General features: G+C 57.1%; 1 protein-coding gene across 1 annotated transcript in view; it reads left to right on the top strand.

Annotated features, from left to right (window-relative positions):
• Positions 1-17,312, top strand: part of LOC132385411 (C-X-C chemokine receptor type 3-like) — a 112,847-nt gene extending 95,535 nt beyond the window's left edge. Inside the window, exon 2 of the mRNA XM_059957459.1 lies at positions 15,561-17,312. Coding sequence (XP_059813442.1) covers positions 15,561-16,640 — 1,080 coding nt within the window. The 3' untranslated portion in view covers positions 16,641-17,312. The remainder of the gene's footprint in view (positions 1-15,560) is intronic.
• Positions 17,313-17,751: the final 439 nt, after the last annotated feature.

Genomic DNA, 17,751 nt, shown 5'->3' on the forward strand with positions numbered 1-17,751 from the left:
TACCGGTCACAGGTGCAGAATGCTGTGTACCGGTCACAGGTGCAGAATGCAGTGTACCGGTCACAGGTGCAGAATGCAGTGTACCGGTCACAGGTGCAGAATGCAGTGTACCGGTCACAGGTGCAGAATACAGTGTTCCTGTCACAGGTGCAGAATGCGGTGTACCGGTCACAGGTGCAGAATGCAGTGTACCGGTCACAGGTGCAGAATACGGTGTACCAGTCACAGGTGCAGAATGCGGTGTTCCGGTCACAGGTGCAGAATGCAGTGTACCGGTCACAGGTGCAGAATGCGGTGTACCGGTCACAGGTGCAGAATGCGGTGTTCCGGTCACAGGTGCAGAATGCGGTGTTCCGGTCACAGGTGCAGAATGCGGTGTTCCGGTCACAGGTGCAGAATGCGGTGTACCGGTCACAGGTGCAGAATGCGGTGTACCGGTCACAGGTGCAGAATGCGGTGTACCTGTCACAGGTGCAGAATACGGTGTACCGGTCACAGGTGCAGAATGCGGTGTTCCTGTCACAGGTGCAGAATGCAGTGTACCGGTCACAGGTGCAGAATGCAGTGTTCCGGTCACAGGTGCAGAATGCAGTGTACCGGTCACAGGTGCAGAATGCGGTGTACCGGTCACAGGTGCAGAATGCGGTGTTCCGGTCACAGGTGCAGAATGCAGTGTACCGGTCACAGGTGCAGAATGCGATGTACCGGTCACAGGTGCAGAATGCGGTGTACCGGTCACAGGTGCAGAATGCGATGTACCGGTCACAGGTGCAGAATGCGGTGTACCGGTCACAGGTGCAGAATGCGGTGTTCCTGTCACAGGTGCAGAATGCGGTGTACCGGTCACAGGTGCAGAATACAGTGTACCGGTCACAGGTGCAGAATGCGGTGTTCCTGTCACAGGTGCAGAATGCGGTGTACCGGTCACAGGTGCAGAATGCAGTGTACCTGTCACAGGTGCAGAATGCAGTGTACCGGTCACAGGTGCAGAATGCAGTGTACCGGTCACAGGTGCAGAATGCGGTGTACCGGTCACAGGTGCAGAATGCAGTGTACCGGTCACAGGTGCAGAATGCGGTGTACCGGTCACAGGTGCAGAATGCGGTGTTCCTGTCACAGGTGCAGAATGCGGTGTTCCGGTCACAGGTGCAGAATGCGGTGTTCCGGTCACTGGTGCAGAATGCAGTGTACCGGTCACAGGTGCAGAATGCGGTGTTCCGGTCACTGGTGCAGAATGCAGTGTACCGGTCACAGGTGCAGAATGCGGTGTTCCTGTCACAGGTGCAGAATGCGGTGTTCCGGTCACAGGTGCAGAATGCGGTGTACCGGTCACAGGTGCAGAATGCGGTGTACCGGTCACAGGTGCACAATGCGGTGTTCCGGTCACAGGTGCAGAATGCGGTGTACCGGTCACAGGTGCAGAATGCGGTGTTCCGGTCACAGGTGCAGAATGCGGTGTACCGGTCACAGGTGCAGAATGCAGTGTTCCGGTCACAGGTGCAGAATGCGGTGTACCGGTCACAGGTGCAGAATGCGGTGTACCGGTCACAGGTGCAGAATGCAGTGTTCCTGTCACAGGTGCAGAATGCGGTGTACCGGTCACAGGTGCAGAATGCTGTGTACCGGTCACAGGTGCAGAATGCGGTGTACCGGTCACAGGTGCTGAATGCGGTGTTCCGGTCACAGGTGCAGAATGCTGTGTACCGGTCACAGGTGCAGAATGCGGTGCACCGGTCACAGGTGCAGAATGCGGTGTTCCTGTCACAGGTGCAGAATGCGGTGTTCCTGTCACAGGTGCAGAATACGGTGTACCGGTCACAGGTGCAGAATGCGGTGTACCGGTCACAGGTGCAGAATGCGGTGTACCGGTCACAGGTGCAGAATGCGGTGTTCCTGTCACAGGTGCAGAATGCGGTGTACCGGTCACAGGTGCAGAATGCGGTGTTCCGGTCACAGGTGCAGAATGCAGTGTACCGGTCACAGGTGCAGAATGCGGTGTACCGGTCACAGGTGCAGAATGCTGTGTACCGGTCACAGGTGCAGAATGCAGTGTACCGGTCACAGGTGCAGAATGCAGTGTACCGGTCACAGGTGCAGAATGCAGTGTTCCTGTCACAGGTGCAGAATGCGGTGTACCGGTCACAGGTGCAGAATGCAGTGTACCGGTCACAGGTGCAGAATACGGTGTACCGGTCACAGGTGCAGAATGCAGTGTACCGGTCACAGGTGCAGAATGCAGTGTACCGGTCACAGGTGCAGAATGCAGTGTACCGGTCACAGGTGCAGAATGCAGTGTACCGGTCACAGGTGCAGAATACAGTGTTCCTGTCACAGGTGCAGAATGCGGTGTACCGGTCACAGGTGCAGAATGCAGTGTACCGGTCACAGGTGCAGAATACGGTGTACCAGTCACAGGTGCAGAATGCGGTGTTCCGGTCACAGGTGCAGAATGCAGTGTACCGGTCACAGGTGCAGAATGCAGTGTACCGGTCACAGGTGCAGAATGCGGTGTACCGGTCACAGGTGCAGAATGCGGTGTTCCGGTCACAGGTGCAGAATGCGGTGTACCGGTCACAGGTGCAGAATGCGGTGTACCGGTCACAGGTGCAGAATGCAGTGTACCGGTCACAGGTGCAGAATGCGGTGTACCGGTCACAGGTGCAGAATGCGGTGTACCGGTCACAGGTGCAGAATGCGGTGTACCTGTCACAGGTGCAGAATACGGTGTACCGGTCACAGGTGCAGAATGCGGTGTTCCTGTCACAGGTGCAGAATGCAGTGTTCCTGTCACAGGTGCAGAATGCGGTGTACCGGTCACAGGTGCAGAATGCGATGTACCGGTCACAGGTGCAGAATGCGGTGTACCGGTCACAGGTGCAGAATGCAGTGTACCGGTCACAGGTGCAGAATGCAGTGTTCCGGTCACAGGTGCAGAATGCAGTGTACCGGTCACAGGTGCAGAATGCGGTGTACCGGTCACAGGTGCAGAATGCGGTGTTCCGGTCACAGGTGCAGAATGCGATGTACCGGTCACAGGTGCAGAATGCGGTGTACCGGTCACAGGTGCAGAATGCGGTGTTCCTGTCACAGGTGCAGAATGCGATGTACCGGTCACAGGTGCAGAATGCGATGTACCGGTCACAGGTGCAGAATGCGATGTACCGGTCACAGGTGCAGAATGCGGTGTACCGGTCACAGGTGCAGAATGCGGTGTTCCTGTCACAGGTGCAGAATGCGGTGTACCGGTCACAGGTGCAGAATACGGTGTACCGGTCACAGGTGCAGAATGCGGTGTTCCTGTCACAGGTGCAGAATGCGGTGTACCGGTCACAGGTGCAGAATGCAGTGTACCTGTCACAGGTGCAGAATGCAGTGTACCGGTCACAGGTGCAGAATGCAGTGTACCGGTCACAGGTGCAGAATGCGGTGTACCGGTCACAGGTGCAGAATGCGGTGTACCGGTCACAGGTGCAGAATGCGGTGTTCCTGTCACAGGTGCAGAATGCGGTGTTCCGGTCACAGGTGCAGAATGCGGTGTTCCGGTCACAGGTGCAGAATGCAGTGTACCGGTCACAGGTGCAGAATGCGGTGTTCCGGTCACAGGTGCAGAATGCAGTGTACCGGTCACAGGTGCAGAATGCAGTGTACCGGTCACAGGTGCAGAATGCGGTGTTCCGGTCACTGGTGCAGAATGCAGTGTACCGGTCACAGGTGCAGAATGCGGTGTTCCGGTCACAGGTGCAGAATGCGGTGTACCGGTCACAGGTGCAGAATGCGGTGTTCCGGTCACAGGTGCACAATGCGGTGTTCCGGTCACAGGTGCAGAATGCGGTGTACCGGTCACAGGTGCAGAATGCGGTGTACCGGTCACAGGTGCACAATGCGGTGTTCCGGTCACAGGTGCAGAATGCGGTGTTCCGGTCACAGGTGCAGAATGCGGTGTACCGGTCACAGGTGCAGAATGCGGTGTACCGGTCACAGGTGCAGAATGCGGTGTACCGGTCACAGGTGCAGAATGCGGTGTACCGGTCACAGGTGCAGAATGCTGTGTACCGGTCACAGGTGCAGAATACGGTGTACCGGTCACAGGTGCAGAATGCGGTGTACCGGTCACAGGTGCAGAATGCGGTGTACCGGTCACAGGTGCAGAATGCAGTGTTCCTGTCACAGGTGCAGAATGCGGTGTACCGGTCACAGGTGCAGAATGCGGTGTACCGGTCACAGGTGCAGAATGCGGTGTACCGGTCACAGGTGCAGAATGCAGTGTACCGGTCACAGGTGCAGAATACGGTGTACCGGTCACAGGTGCAGAATGCGGTGTACCGGTCACAGGTGCAGAATGCGGTGTACCGGTCACAGGTGCAGAATGCAGTGTACCGGTCACAGGTGCAGAATGCGGTGTTCCTGTCACAGGTGCAGAATGCGGTGTACCGGTCACAGGTGCAGAATGCGGTGTACCGGTCACAGGTGCAGAATGCGGTGTACCTGTCACAGGTGCAGAATGCAGTGTACCGGTCACAGGTGCAGAATGCAGTGTACCGGTCACAGGTGCAGAATGCGGTGTACCGGTCACAGGTGCAGAATGCGGTGTACCGGTCACTGGAGCAGAATGCGGTGTTCCTGTCACAGGTGCAGAATGCGGTGTACCGGTCACAGGTGCAGAATGCGGTGTACCGGTCACAGGTGCAGAATGCGGTGTACCGGTCACAGGTGCAGAATGCGGTGTACCGGTCACAGGTGCAGAATGAGGTGTACCGGTCACAGGTGCAGAATGCGGTGTACCGGTCACAGGTGCAGAATGCGGTGTACCTGTCACAGGTGCAGAATGCGGTGTACCGGTCACAGGTGCAGAATGCGGTGTACCTGTCACAGGTGCAGAATGCGGTGTACCGGTCACAGGTGCAGAATGCAGTGTACCGGTCACAGGTGCAGAATGCAGTGTACCGGTCACAGGTGCAGAATGCAGTGTTCCGGTCACAGGTGCAGAATGCAGTGTACCGGTCACAGGTGCAGAATGCGGTGTACCGGTCACAGGTGCAGAATGCGGTGTACCGGTCACAGGTGCAGAATGCGGTGTTCCTGTCACAGGTGCAGAATGCGGTGTTCCTGTCACAGGTGCAGAATGCGGTGTACCGGTCACAGGTGCAGAATGCGGTGTACCGGTCACAGGTGCAGAATACGGTGTACCGGTCACAGGTGCAGAATGCGGTGTACCGGTCACAGGTGCAGAATGCGGTGTACCGGTCACAGGTGCAGAATACGGTGTACCGGTCACAGGTGCAGAATGCGGTGTACCGGTCACAGGTGCAGAATGCGGTGTACCGGTCACAGGTGCAGAATGCGGTGTTCCTGTCACAGGTGCAGAATGCGGTGTTCCTGTCACAGGTGCAGAATGCGGTGTTCCTGTCACAGGTGCAGAATGCGGTGTACCGGTCACAGGTGCAGAATACGGTGTACCGGTCACAGGTGCAGAATGCGGTGTACCGGTCACAGGTGCAGAATGCGGTGTTCCGGTCACAGGTGCAGAATGCGGTGTTCCTGTCACAGGTGCAGAATGCGGTGTACCGGTCACAGGTGCAGAATGCAGTGTACCGGTCACAGGTGCAGAATGCAGTGTACCGGTCACAGGTGCAGAATGCAGTGTACCGGTCACAGGTGCAGAATGCGGTGTTCCGGTCACAGGTGCAGAATGCGGTGTACCGGTCACAGGTGCAGAATGCGGTGTACCGGTCACAGGTGCAGAATGCGGTGTACCGGTCACAGGTGCAGAATGCGGTGTTCCTGTCACAGGTGCAGAATACGGTGTACCGGTCACAGGTGCAGAATACGGTGTACCGGTCACAGGTGCAGAATACGGTGTACCGGTCACAGGTGCAGAATGCGGTGTACCGGTCACAGGTGCAGAATGCGGTGTTCCTGTCACAGGTGCAGAATACGGTGTACCGGTCACAGGTGCAGAATGCGGTGTACCGGTCACAGGTGCAGAATGCTGTGTACCGGTCACAGGTGCAGAATGCAGTGTACCGGTCACAGGTGCAGAATGCAGTGTACCGGTCACAGGTGCAGAATACGGTGTACCGGTCACAGGTGCAGAATGCGGTGTACCGGTCACAGGTGCAGAATGCGGTGTACCGGACACAGGTGCAGAATGCGGTGTACCGGTCACAGGTGCAGAATGCGGTGTTCCTGTCACAGGTGCAGAATGCGGTGTACCGGTCACAGGTGCAGAATGCGGTGTACCGGTCACAGGTGCAGAATACGGTGTACCGGTCACAGGTGCAGAATGCAGTGTACCGGTCACAGGTGCAGAATGCAGTGTACCGGTCACAGGTGCAGAATGCGGTGTACCGGTCACAGGTGCAGAATGCGGTGTACCGGTCATAGGTGCTGAATGCAGTGTTCCTGTCACAGGTGCAGAATGCGGTGTACCGGTCACAGGTGCAGAATGCGGTGTACCGGTCACAGGTGCAGAATGCGGTGTTCCGGTCACAGGTGCAGAATGCGGTGTACCGGTCACAGGTGCAGAATACAGTGTTCCTGTCACAGGTGCAGAATGCGGTGTACCGGTCACAGGTGCAGAATGCGGTGTTCCGGTCACAGGTGCAGAATGCGGTGTACCGGTCACAGGTGCAGAATGCGGTGTACCGGTCACAGGTGCAGAATGCGGTGTACCGGTCACAGGTGCAGAATACAGTGTTCCTGTCACAGGTGCAGAATGCAGTGTTCCGGTCACAGGTGCAGAATGCGGTGTACCGGTCACAGGTGCAGAATGCAGTGTACCTGTCACAGGTGCAGAATGCGGTGTACCGGTCACAGGTGCGGAATGCGGTGTACCGGTCACAGGTGCGGAATGCGGTGTACCGGTCACAGGTGCAGAATACAGTGTACCGGTCACAGGTGCAGAATGTGGTGTTCCTGTCACAGGTGCAGAATGCGGTGTTCCGGTCACAGGTGCAGAATGCGGTGTACCGGTCACAGGTGCAGAATGCGGTGTACCAGTCACAGGTGCAGAATGCGGTGTTCCGGTCACAGGTGCAGAATGCGGTGTACCGGTCACAGGTGCAGAATGCGGTGTACCAGTCACAGGTGCAGAATGCGGTGTACGGGTCACAGGTGCAGAATGCGGTGTACCGGTCACAGGTGCAGAATGCGGTGTACCGGTCACAGGTGCAGAATGCGGTGTACCGGTCACAGGTGCAGAATGCGGTGTTCCGGTCACAGGTGCAGAATGCAGTGTACCGGTCACAGGTGCAGAATGCAGTGTACCGGTCACAGGTGCAGAATGTGGTGTTCCTGTCACAGGTGCAGAATGCGGTGTTCCTGTCACAGGTGCAGAATGCGGTGTTCCGGTCACAGGTGCAGAATGCGGTGTTCCTGTCACAGGTGCAGAATGTGGTGTTCCTGTCACAGGTGCAGAATGCGGTGTTCCTGTCACAGGTGCAGAATGCGGTGTTCCGGTCACAGGTGCAGAATGCGGTGTTCCTGTCACAGGAGCAGAATGCGGTGTTCCTGTCACAGGTGCAGAATGCGGTGTTCCGGTCACAGGTGCAGAATGCGGTGTACCGGTCACAGGTGCAGAATGCGGTGTACCAGTCACAGGTGCAGAATGCGGTGTTCCGGTCACAGGTGCAGAATGTGGTGTACCGGTCACAGGTGCAGAATGCGGTGTACCGGTCACAGGTGCAGAATACGGTGTACCGGTCACAGGTGCAGAATGCGGTGTACCGGTCACAGGTGCAGAATACAGTGTTCCTGTCACAGGTGCAGAATGCGGTGTTCCTGTCACAGGTGCAGAATGCGGTGTACCGGTCACAGGTGCAGAATGTGGTGTACCGGTCACAGGTGCAGAATGCAGTGTACCGGTCACAGGTGCAGAATGTGGTGTTCCGGTCACAGGTGCAGAATGCGGTGTTCCTGTCACAGGTGCAGAATGCGGTGTTCCTGTCACAGGTGCAGAATGCGGTGTTCCTGTCACAGGTGCAGAATGCGGTGTTCCGGACACAGGTGCAGAATGCAGTGTACCGGTCACAGGTGCAGAATGTGGTGTTCCGGTCACAGGTGCAGAATGCGGTGTTCCTGTCACAGGTGCAGAATGCGGTGTTCCTGTCACAGGTGCAGAATGCGGTGTTCCTGTCACAGGTGCAGAATGCGGTGTTCCGGACACAGGTGCAGAATGCAGTGTACCGGTCACAGGTGCAGAATGTGGTGTTCCGGTCACAGGTGCAGAATGCGGTGTTCCTGTCACAGGTGCAGAATGCGGTGTTCCTGTCACAGGTGCAGAATGCGGTGTTCCTGTCACAGGTGCAGAATGCGGTGTTCCTGTCACAGGTGCAGAATGCGGTGTACCGGTCACAGGTGCAGAATGTGGTGTACCGGTCACAGGTGCAGAATGCGGTGTTCCGGTCACAGGTGCAGAATGCGGTGTACCGGTCACAGGTGCAGAATGTGGTGTTCCTGTCACAGGTGCAGAATGCAGTGTACCGGTCACAGGTGCAGAATGCGGTGTTCCGGTCACAGGTGCAGAATGCGGTGTACCGGTCACAGGTGCAGAATACGGTGTTCCTGTCACAGGTGCAGAATGCGGTGTTCCGGTCACAGGTGCAGAATGCGGTGTACCGGTCACAGGTGCAGAATGCAGTGTTCCGGTCACAGGTGCAGAATGTGGTGTACCGGTCACAGGTGCAGAATGCAGTGTTCCGGTCACAGGTGCAGAATGCGGTGTACCGGTCACAGGTGCAGAATACGGTGTACCGGTCACAGGTGCAGAATGCAGTGTTCCGGTCACAGGTGCAGAATGTGGTGTTCCTGTCACAGGTGCAGAATGCGGTGTACCGGTCACAGGTGCAGAATGCGGTGTTCCGGTCACAGGTGCAGAATGCGGTGTACCGGTCACAGGTGCAGAATACAGTGTTCCGGTCACAGGTGCAGAATGCAGTGTACCGGTCACAGGTGCAGAATGTGGTGTACCGGTCACAGGTGCAGAATGCGGTGTACCGGTCACAGGTGCAGAATGCGGTGTTCCTGTCACAGGTGCAGAATGCGGTGTTCCGGTCACAGGGCAGAATGCGGTGTTCCTGTCACAGGTGCAGAATGCGGTGTACCGGTCACAGGTGCAGAATGCGGTGTACCGGTCACAGGTGCAGAATGCGGTGTACCGGTCACAGGTGCAGAATGTGGTGTACCGGTCACAGGTGCAGAATGCGGTGTACCGGTCACAGGTGCAGAATGCGGTGTTCCTGTCACAGGTGCAGAATGCGGTGTTCCGGTCACAGGGCAGAATGCGGTGTTCCTGTCACAGGTGCAGAATGCGGTGTACCGGTCACAGGTGCAGAATGCGGTGTTCCGGTCACAGCTGCAGAATGCGGTGTACCGGTCACAGGTGCAGAATGCGGTGTACCTGTCACAGGTGCAGAATGCGGTGTACCGGTCACAGGTGCAGAATGCGGTGTACCGCTCACAGGTGCAGAATGCAGTGTTCCTGTCACAGGTGCAGAATGTGGTGTTCCGGTCACAGGTGCAGAATGCAGTGTACCGGTCACAGGTGCAGAATGCGGTGTACCGGTCACAGGTGCAGAATGCGGTGTACCGGTCACATGTGCAGAATGCGGTGTACCGGTCACAGGTGCAGAATGCGGTGTACCGGTCACAGGTGCAGAATGCAGTGTTCCTGTCACAGGTGCAGAATGCGGTGTACCGGTCACAGGTGCAGAATGCGGTGTACCGGTCACAGGTGCAGAATGCGGTGTTCCGGTCACAGGTGCAGAATGCGGTGTACCGGTCACAGGTGCAGAATGCAGTGTTCCTGTCACAGGTGCAGAATGCGGTGTACCGGTCACAGGTGCAGAATGCGGTGTACCGGTCACAGGTGCAGAATGCGGTGTACCGGTCACAGGTGCAGAATGCGGTGTACCGGTCACAGGTGCAGAATGCGGTGTACCGGTCACAGGTGCAGAATGCGGTGTTCCGGTCACAGGTGCAGAATGCGGTGTACCGGTCACAGGTGCAGAATGCAGTGTTCCTGTCACAGGTGCAGAATGCGGTGTACCGGTCACAGGTGCAGAATGCGGTGTACCGGTCACAGGTGCAGAATGCGGTGTACCGGTCACAGGTGCAGAATGCGGTGTACCGGTCACAGGTGCAGAATGCGGTGTACCGGTCACAGGTGCAGAATGCGGTGTTCCTGTCACAGGTGCAGAATGCGGTGTTCCTGTCACAGGTGCAGAATGCGGTGTACCGGTCACAGGTGCAGAATGCAGTGTACCGGTCACAGGTGCAGAATGCGGTGTACCGGTCACAGGTGCAGAATGCAGTGTACCGGTCACAGGTGCAGAATGAGGTGTACCGGTCACAGGTGCAGAATGCGGTGTACCGGTCACAGGTGCAGAATGCAGTGTTCCTGTCACAGGTGCAGAATGCGGTGTACCGGTCACAGGTGCAGAATGCGGTGTACCGGTCACAGGTGCAGAATGCGGTGTACCGGTCACAGGTGCAGAATGCGGTGTACCGGTCACAGGTGCAGAATGCGGTGTACCGGTCACAGGTGCAGAATGCGGTGTTCCTGTCACAGGTGCAGAATGCGGTGTTCCTGTCACAGGTGCAGAATGCGGTGTACCGGTCACAGGTGCAGAATGCAGTGTACCGGTCACAGGTGCAGAATGCGGTGTTCCGGTCACAGGTGCAGAATGCAGTGTACCGGTCACAGGTGCAGAATGCGGTGTTCCTGTCACAGGTGCAGAATGCGGTGTACCGTTCACAGGTGCAGAATGCGGTGTTCCGGTCACAGGTGCAGAATGCGGTGTTCCGGTCACAGGTGCAGAATGCGGTGTACCGGTCACAGGTGCAGAATGCAGTGTACCGGTCACAGGTGCAGAATGCAGTGTACCGGTCACAGGTGCAGAATGCGGTGTACCGGTCACAGGTGCAGAATGCAGTGTACCGGTCACAGGTGCAGAATGCAGTGTTCCGGTCACAGGTGCAGAATGCAGTGTACCGGTCACAGGTGCAGAATGCAGTGTTCCGGTCACAGGTGCAGAATGCGGTGTACCGGTCACAGGTGCAGAATGCGGTGTACCGGTCACAGGTGCAGAATGCGGTGTTCCGGTCACAGGTGCAGAATGCGGTGTTCCGGTCACAGGTGCAGAATGCGGTGTACCGGTCACAGGTGCAGAATGCGGTGTACCGGTCACAGGTGCAGAATGCAGTGTACCGGTCACAGGTGCAGAATGCAGTGTACCGGTCACAGGTGCAGAATGCAGTGTTCCTGTCACAGGTGCAGAATGCGGTGTACCGGTCACAGGTGCAGAATGCAGTGTACCGGTCACAGGTGCAGAATGCGGTGTACCGGTCACAGGTGCAGAATGCGGTGTACCGGTCACAGGTGCAGAATGCGGTGTACCGGTCACAGGTGCAGAATGCGGTGTACCGGTCACAGGTGCAGAATGCAGTGTACCGGTCACAGGTGCAGAATACGGTGTACCGGTCACAGGTGCAGAATACGGTGTACCGGTCACAGGTGCAGAATACGGTGTACCGGTCACAGGTGCAGAATGCGGTGTACCGGTCACAGGTGCAGAATGCAGTGTACCGGTCACAGGTGCAGAATACGGTGTACCGGTCACAGGTGCAGAATGCGGTGTTCCGGTCACAGGTGCAGAATGCGGTGTACCGGTCACAGGTGCAGAATGCGGTGTACCGGTCACAGGTGCAGAATGCGGTGTACCGGTCACAGGTGCAGAATGCAGTGTACCGGTCACAGGTGCAGAATGCGGTGTACCGGTCACAGGTGCAGAATACGGTGTACCGGTCACAGGTGCAGAATGCGGTGTACCGGTCACAGGTGCAGAATGCGGTGTACCGGTCACAGGTGCAGAATGCAGTGTACCGGTCACAGGTGCAGAATGCGGTGTACCGGTCACAGGTGCAGAATGCGGTGTTCCGGTCACAGGTGCAGAATGCAGTGTACCGGTCACAGGTGCAGAATGCAGTGTACCGGTCACAGGTGCAGAATGCGGTGTTCCGGTCACAGGTGCAGAATGCGGTGTTCCGCTCACAGGTGCAGAATGCGGTGTACCTGTCACAGGTGCAGAATGCGATGTACCGGTCACAGGTGCAGAATGCGGTGTACCGGTCACAGGTGCAGAATGCGGTGTTCCTGTCACAGGTGCAGAATGCGGTGTACCGGTCACAGGTGCAGAATGCAGTGTACCGGTCACAGGTGCAGAATGCAGTGTACCGGTCACAGGTGCAGAATACGGTGTACCGGTCACAGGTGCAGAATGCGGTGTACCGGTCACAGGTGCAGAATGCAGTGTACCGGTCACAGGTGCAGAATGCAGTGTACCGGTCACAGGTGCAGAATACGGTGTACCGGTCACAGGTGCAGAATGCGGTGTACCGGTCACAGGTGCAGAATGCAGTGTACCGGTCACAGGTGCAGAATACGGTGTACCGGTCACAGGTGCAGAATGCGGTGTACCGGTCACAGGTGCAGAATGCAGTGTTCCGGTCACAGGTGCAGAATGCAGTGTACCGGTCACAGGTGCAGAATGCAGTGTACCGGTCACAGGTGCAGAATGCAGTGTACCGGTCACAGGTGCAGAATGCGGTGTTCCTGTCACAGGTGCAGAATGCGGTGTACCGGTCACAGGTGCAGAATGCGGTGTTCCGGTCACAGGTGCAGAATGCGGTGTTCCGCTCACAGGTGCAGAATGCGGTGTACCTGTCACAGGTGCAGAATACGGTGTTCCGGTCACAGGTGCAGAATGCGGTGTTCCTGTCACAGGTGCAGAATGCGATGTACCGGTCACAGGTGCAGAATGCAGTGTACCGGTCACAGGTGCAGAATGCAGTGTACCGGTCACAGGTGCAGAATGTGGTGTACCGGTCACAGGTGCAGAATGCGATGTACCGGTCACAGGTGCAGAATGCGGTGTACCGGTCACAGGTGCAGAATGCGGTGTTCCTGTCACAGGTGCAGAATGCGGTGTACCGGTCACAGGTGCAGAATACAGTGTACCGGTCACAGGTGCAGAATGCGGTGTTCCTGTCACAGGTGCAGAATGCGGTGTACCGGTCACAGGTGCAGAATGCAGTGTTCCGGTCACAGGTGCAGAATGCGGTGTACCGGTCACAGGTGCAGAATGCGGTGTACCGGTCACAGGTGCAGAATGCGGTGTACCGGTCACAGGTGCAGAATGCAGTGTACCGGTCACAGGTGCAGAATGCGGTGTACCGGTCACAGGTGCAGAATGCGGTGTACCGGTCACAGGTGCAGAATGCGGTGTACCGGTCACAGGTGCAGAATGCGGTGTTCCTGTCACAGGTGCAGAATGCAGTGTACCGGTCACAGGTGCAGAATGCAGTGTACCGGTCACAGGTGCAGAATGCGGTGTACCGGTCACAGGTGCAGAATGCGGTGTTCCGGTCACAGGTGCAGAATGCGGTGTTCCGGTCACTGGTGCAGAATGCAGTGTACCGGTCACAGGTGCAGAATGCGGTGTTCCGGTCACTGGTGCAGAATGCAGTGTACCGGTCACAGGTGCAGAATGCGGTGTACCGGTCACAGGTGCAGAATGCGGTGTACCGGTCACAGGTGCAGAATGCGGTGTTCCGGTCACAGGTGCAGAATGCAGTGTTCCGGTCACAGGTGCAGAATGCGGTGTTCCGGTCACAGGTGCAGAATGCAGTGTTCCGGTCACAGGTGCAGAATGCAGTGTTCCGGTCACAGGTGCAGAATGCAGTGTACCGGTCACAGGTGCAGAATGCGGTGTACCGGTCACAGGTGCAGAATGCGGTGTACCGGTCACAGGTGCAGAATGCGGTGTTCCGGTCACAGGTGCAGAATGCAGTGTTCCTGTCACAGGTGCAGAATGCAGTGTACCGGTCACATGTGCAGAATGCAGTGTACCGGTCACAGGTGCAGAATGCGGTGTTCCGGTCACAGGTGCAGAATGCGGTGTTCCGGTCACAGGTGCAGAATGCGGTGTACCGGTCACAGGTGCAGAATGCGGTGTTCCGGTCACAGGTGCAGAATACGGTGTACCGGTCACAGGTGTAGAATGCGGTGTTCCGGTCACAGGTGCAGAATGCGGTGTACCGGTCACAGGTGCAGAATGCGGTGTACCGGTCAGATGTGCAGAATGCGATGTACCGGTCACAGGTGCAGAATGCGGTGTTCCGGTCACAGGTGCAGAATGCGGTGTTCCGGTCACAGGTGCAGAATGCGGTGTACCGGTCACAGGTGCAGAATGCGGTGTTCCGGTCACAGGTGCAGAATGCGGTGTACCGGTCACAGGTGCAGAATGCGGTTTTCCTGTCACAGGTGCAGAATGCGGTGTACCGGTCACAGGTGCAGAATGAATGACAGAATAGCAATGGTTGGGAGTATTTTGGATAGATACACCCCAAAGAAGAGGAAGTTTTCTACAGGGAGGATGGTGCAATTGCAGCTGACAAGGGAAGTCAAAAACAACCTAAAAGCAAAAGGGGGACATATAATACATCAAAAGTTAATGGGAAATCAGTGGTTTGCGAAGTTTTTAAAATCCATCGGGCAACTAAAAAAATTCATAGGAAAGGAAAAGATGAAACATGAAGGTAAACCTGCCAATAATATCAAAGAAGACAGCAGAAGTTTTGCTCAGATATATAAAGAGTAAAAGAGAGTGGATATCAGACTGCTGGGAAAATTACACTGGAAAGGTAGTAATGGGGGCGAGGAAACTGTGTATGAACTGACTAAATATTTTGCATCTGTCTTCAGTATGGAAGACACTAGCAGTATGCTGGAAACTGCAGGGTGTCAGGGTGGCAGAGGGTAGAAGTGAGTTCAATTGTTCTTACTGGGGTGAAGGTGTCGGGAAGCTGAAGGGTCTGAAGATCGACTAGTCAGCTGGACTAGATGGTGGAGCAGGTTGTTTTGAGGAAGCAGGGGGGCTATGGAAGGATTCAGGTCAGGAGAATGGACAAATAAGTCGCAAAGTATATGGCGTCACACTTTGGTAGAAAAAACAAAGGCATAGACTATTTTCTAAATGGCAGAAAATTCAAAAATCCAAAGTGCAATGGAACGGGACTCCTTCTGCAGGATTCCCTAAATGTTAACTTGCTGGTTAATTAGTGGAGAGGACTAGAATATAACAGCAATGATGTAATGTTGAAGCTTTGTAAGGCATTGGTGATGCCTCACGTGTAGTATTGTCAGCAGTTTTGGGCCCCTTATCGAAGAAAATATTTGCTGACATTGGAGAGGGTTCCTGAAAAGGATTCTGGGAAGGAAAGGGTCATGGTTTGAGGAGTGTTTGATGGCTTTGGGGCTGTATTCTCTGGAATTCAGAAGAATGAGAGGGGGATCTCGTTGAAACCTACTGAATGTTGGAGGGCCTCACATGATTCAAGCGAACAGGTCTTCCCCTGGGAGGGTAGGAGGAGGGGACAGTGAGATTTCAGTTAGGGTGCCCCTGTGAGGGTGGGAGGAAAGGACAGTGAGGAGGGAGCAACAGGCTGATGGACCGCGCACCGGGATGCTCGCCCTGACCACTCTCTCTCTCTCTCTTCCTCAGGGCTACGGCTACGATGGGGAATCGGGGGAGTACGACGACCTGAGCGATCTGACCTCTGCGGAGCCCTGCCTGCCGGTGGTGGCGCAGCGCTTCCTGCGCATCTTCGCTCCCGTCCTCTACTCGGTGGTTCTGCTGCTGGGCGTGGCAGGCAACGGGATGGTGGTGGTGGTGATCAGCCGCTGCCGGGGCCCCCGGCGTACCGCCACCGACACCTTCCTACTGCAGCTGGCCGTCGCAGACCTGCTGCTCGCTCTGACCCTTCCGTTCTGGGCGGCCGAGGCGCTGGTGGGCTGGTACTTCGGCACGGTCCTCTGCAAGCTGGTGGGCGCCGTGTTCGCCCTCAACCTGTACAGCGGCCTGCTGCTGCTCGTCTGCATCAGCTTCGACCGCTACCTGGCCATTGTGCACGCCGTGCACATGTACAAGCGCAGGCGTCCGGCTTACCTGCACGCCGCCTGCCTGACAGTGTGGGCCCTCTGCGCCCTGCTCGCTGCCGTGGACCTGGCCTTCCGCGACGTGTTCGATTCCAAATACCTGAACGGGACGGTATGCACCTACGTGTTCCCGGCCCAGAACGCCGATGGCTGGAAGCTGGCTCTGCGCCTGACTCACCAGGTGCTGGGCTTCTGTCTGCCCGTGGCCGTCATGGTGTACTGCTACGGCAGCATCTTTAAGACCGTGTGCGGCGTTCAGCTGGCCCAGAGGCAGAGGACGCTGCGAGTGGTGGTGGCGGTGGTCACCGTCTTCCTGGGCTGCTGGACGCCCTACCACGTCGTGCTATTTCTCGACACCCTGCAGGGACTCGGGGCGCTGTCAGACGCTTGCGACCTAATCAGCGCACTCGATATCGGCCGCCCCGTCACCCAGGGCCTGGGCCTGGCGCACTCCTGCCTCAACCCCTTAATCTATGCTCTGATCGGGGTGCGGTTCCGGCGGGAGGCGACGCGGCTGCTGGCCCGGATCGGTTGTCCCTGCGCCCGGGGCGGGGACCGGAGGGCGATGCGGGGGACCCGCGGCAAGAGGGGCTCGTCCGGCATTTCCGCCTCCGAGACCTCGACCACTTACTCGACGCTGTGGTAGGGCAACTGACTGCAGCCCCCCCAGCCATTCCTCTCACTCCGCTCATCATCTCCCCCTCATTTTCTTCATCCATTCCACCACTCTTACCCCGCAACCCTCCCCTGCCCTTCCGGACCTCGCCATCCGTCCCATCTTCACATCCCCTCTTCCCTCAAACCCTCCATTTATTCTAGGGGTGACTGTACCCTAACCCGAGGCCCAGGAATACTCTTGCGGTCCGACAACAAGACCCCACGGGGAGAGGAAGCCCAGGAAAGAATGATCCCACCAGCAGCTCCCCGCTTCTGACCGCACCCCCGTCCCCGTCCCCGTCCCCCCCACGAATCAGCCAGGCCTGTGCCTGAACCGCCGTGTCCTCTGCAGGAAATTCCTCAGGATCGTCCCGATATCGGGGGAAGAGGCCTCCACAGATTTGCACGAGGAAGGAATTCCATCGAAATGGGGTAGTGCCTCACCTTTGGGCAGTGACATCTGCTTCTAATGTCTGGTCACCCCCCCCCCCACACCTGTCCTCGATAAGACGAAAAGGGATCACCCACAGGAGCTTGGGGATAGGAGCCGTCGGAGCGGGGGAACGATCGATGGAATGTGAACACAGTCCAGACTGGTCTCCACTCTTCTGCAGGCCGACTCACAAATGTACTCAGCGTATAACTAATAAACTAGCAGCTAACTCTGCGCGGATCCTCAGTCTCTGCATGTCGGGCTGCGGTTTCGGCGGGAGGTGCTGAGCCGGATCGGTTGTCCCTGCGCCCGGGGCGGGGACCGGAGGGGAGGAGGGGGACCTGCGGCAAGAGGGGCTCGTCGGCTCCGTGGTAGGGCAACTGACTGCAGCTTTCCCTCATATAATCTCCTACATATATTCAATCCCCCATTCCCGACCTCTCGATCACGCTCCCTCTCCCATTCCGCACAGGCGTCCGTACACTCCCGGGAGCTCGAGCTCTGCAATTCCTTCTCTTGCTTCCCCCACCCCCTCCCCATCCCCCTCCCTAACCCCCCTCCCTAACCCCCCTCCCCATCCCCCTCCCTAACCCCCCACCCCTCCCCCCTCCCCATCCCCCTCTCCCATTTCGCACAGGCGTCCGTACACTCCCGGGAGCTCGAGCTC

Source organism: Hypanus sabinus (genome assembly GCF_030144855.1).
Source record: "Hypanus sabinus isolate sHypSab1 chromosome 1 unlocalized genomic scaffold, sHypSab1.hap1 SUPER_1_unloc_7, whole genome shotgun sequence".
Lineage (NCBI taxonomy): Eukaryota > Metazoa > Chordata > Chondrichthyes > Myliobatiformes > Dasyatidae > Hypanus > Hypanus sabinus.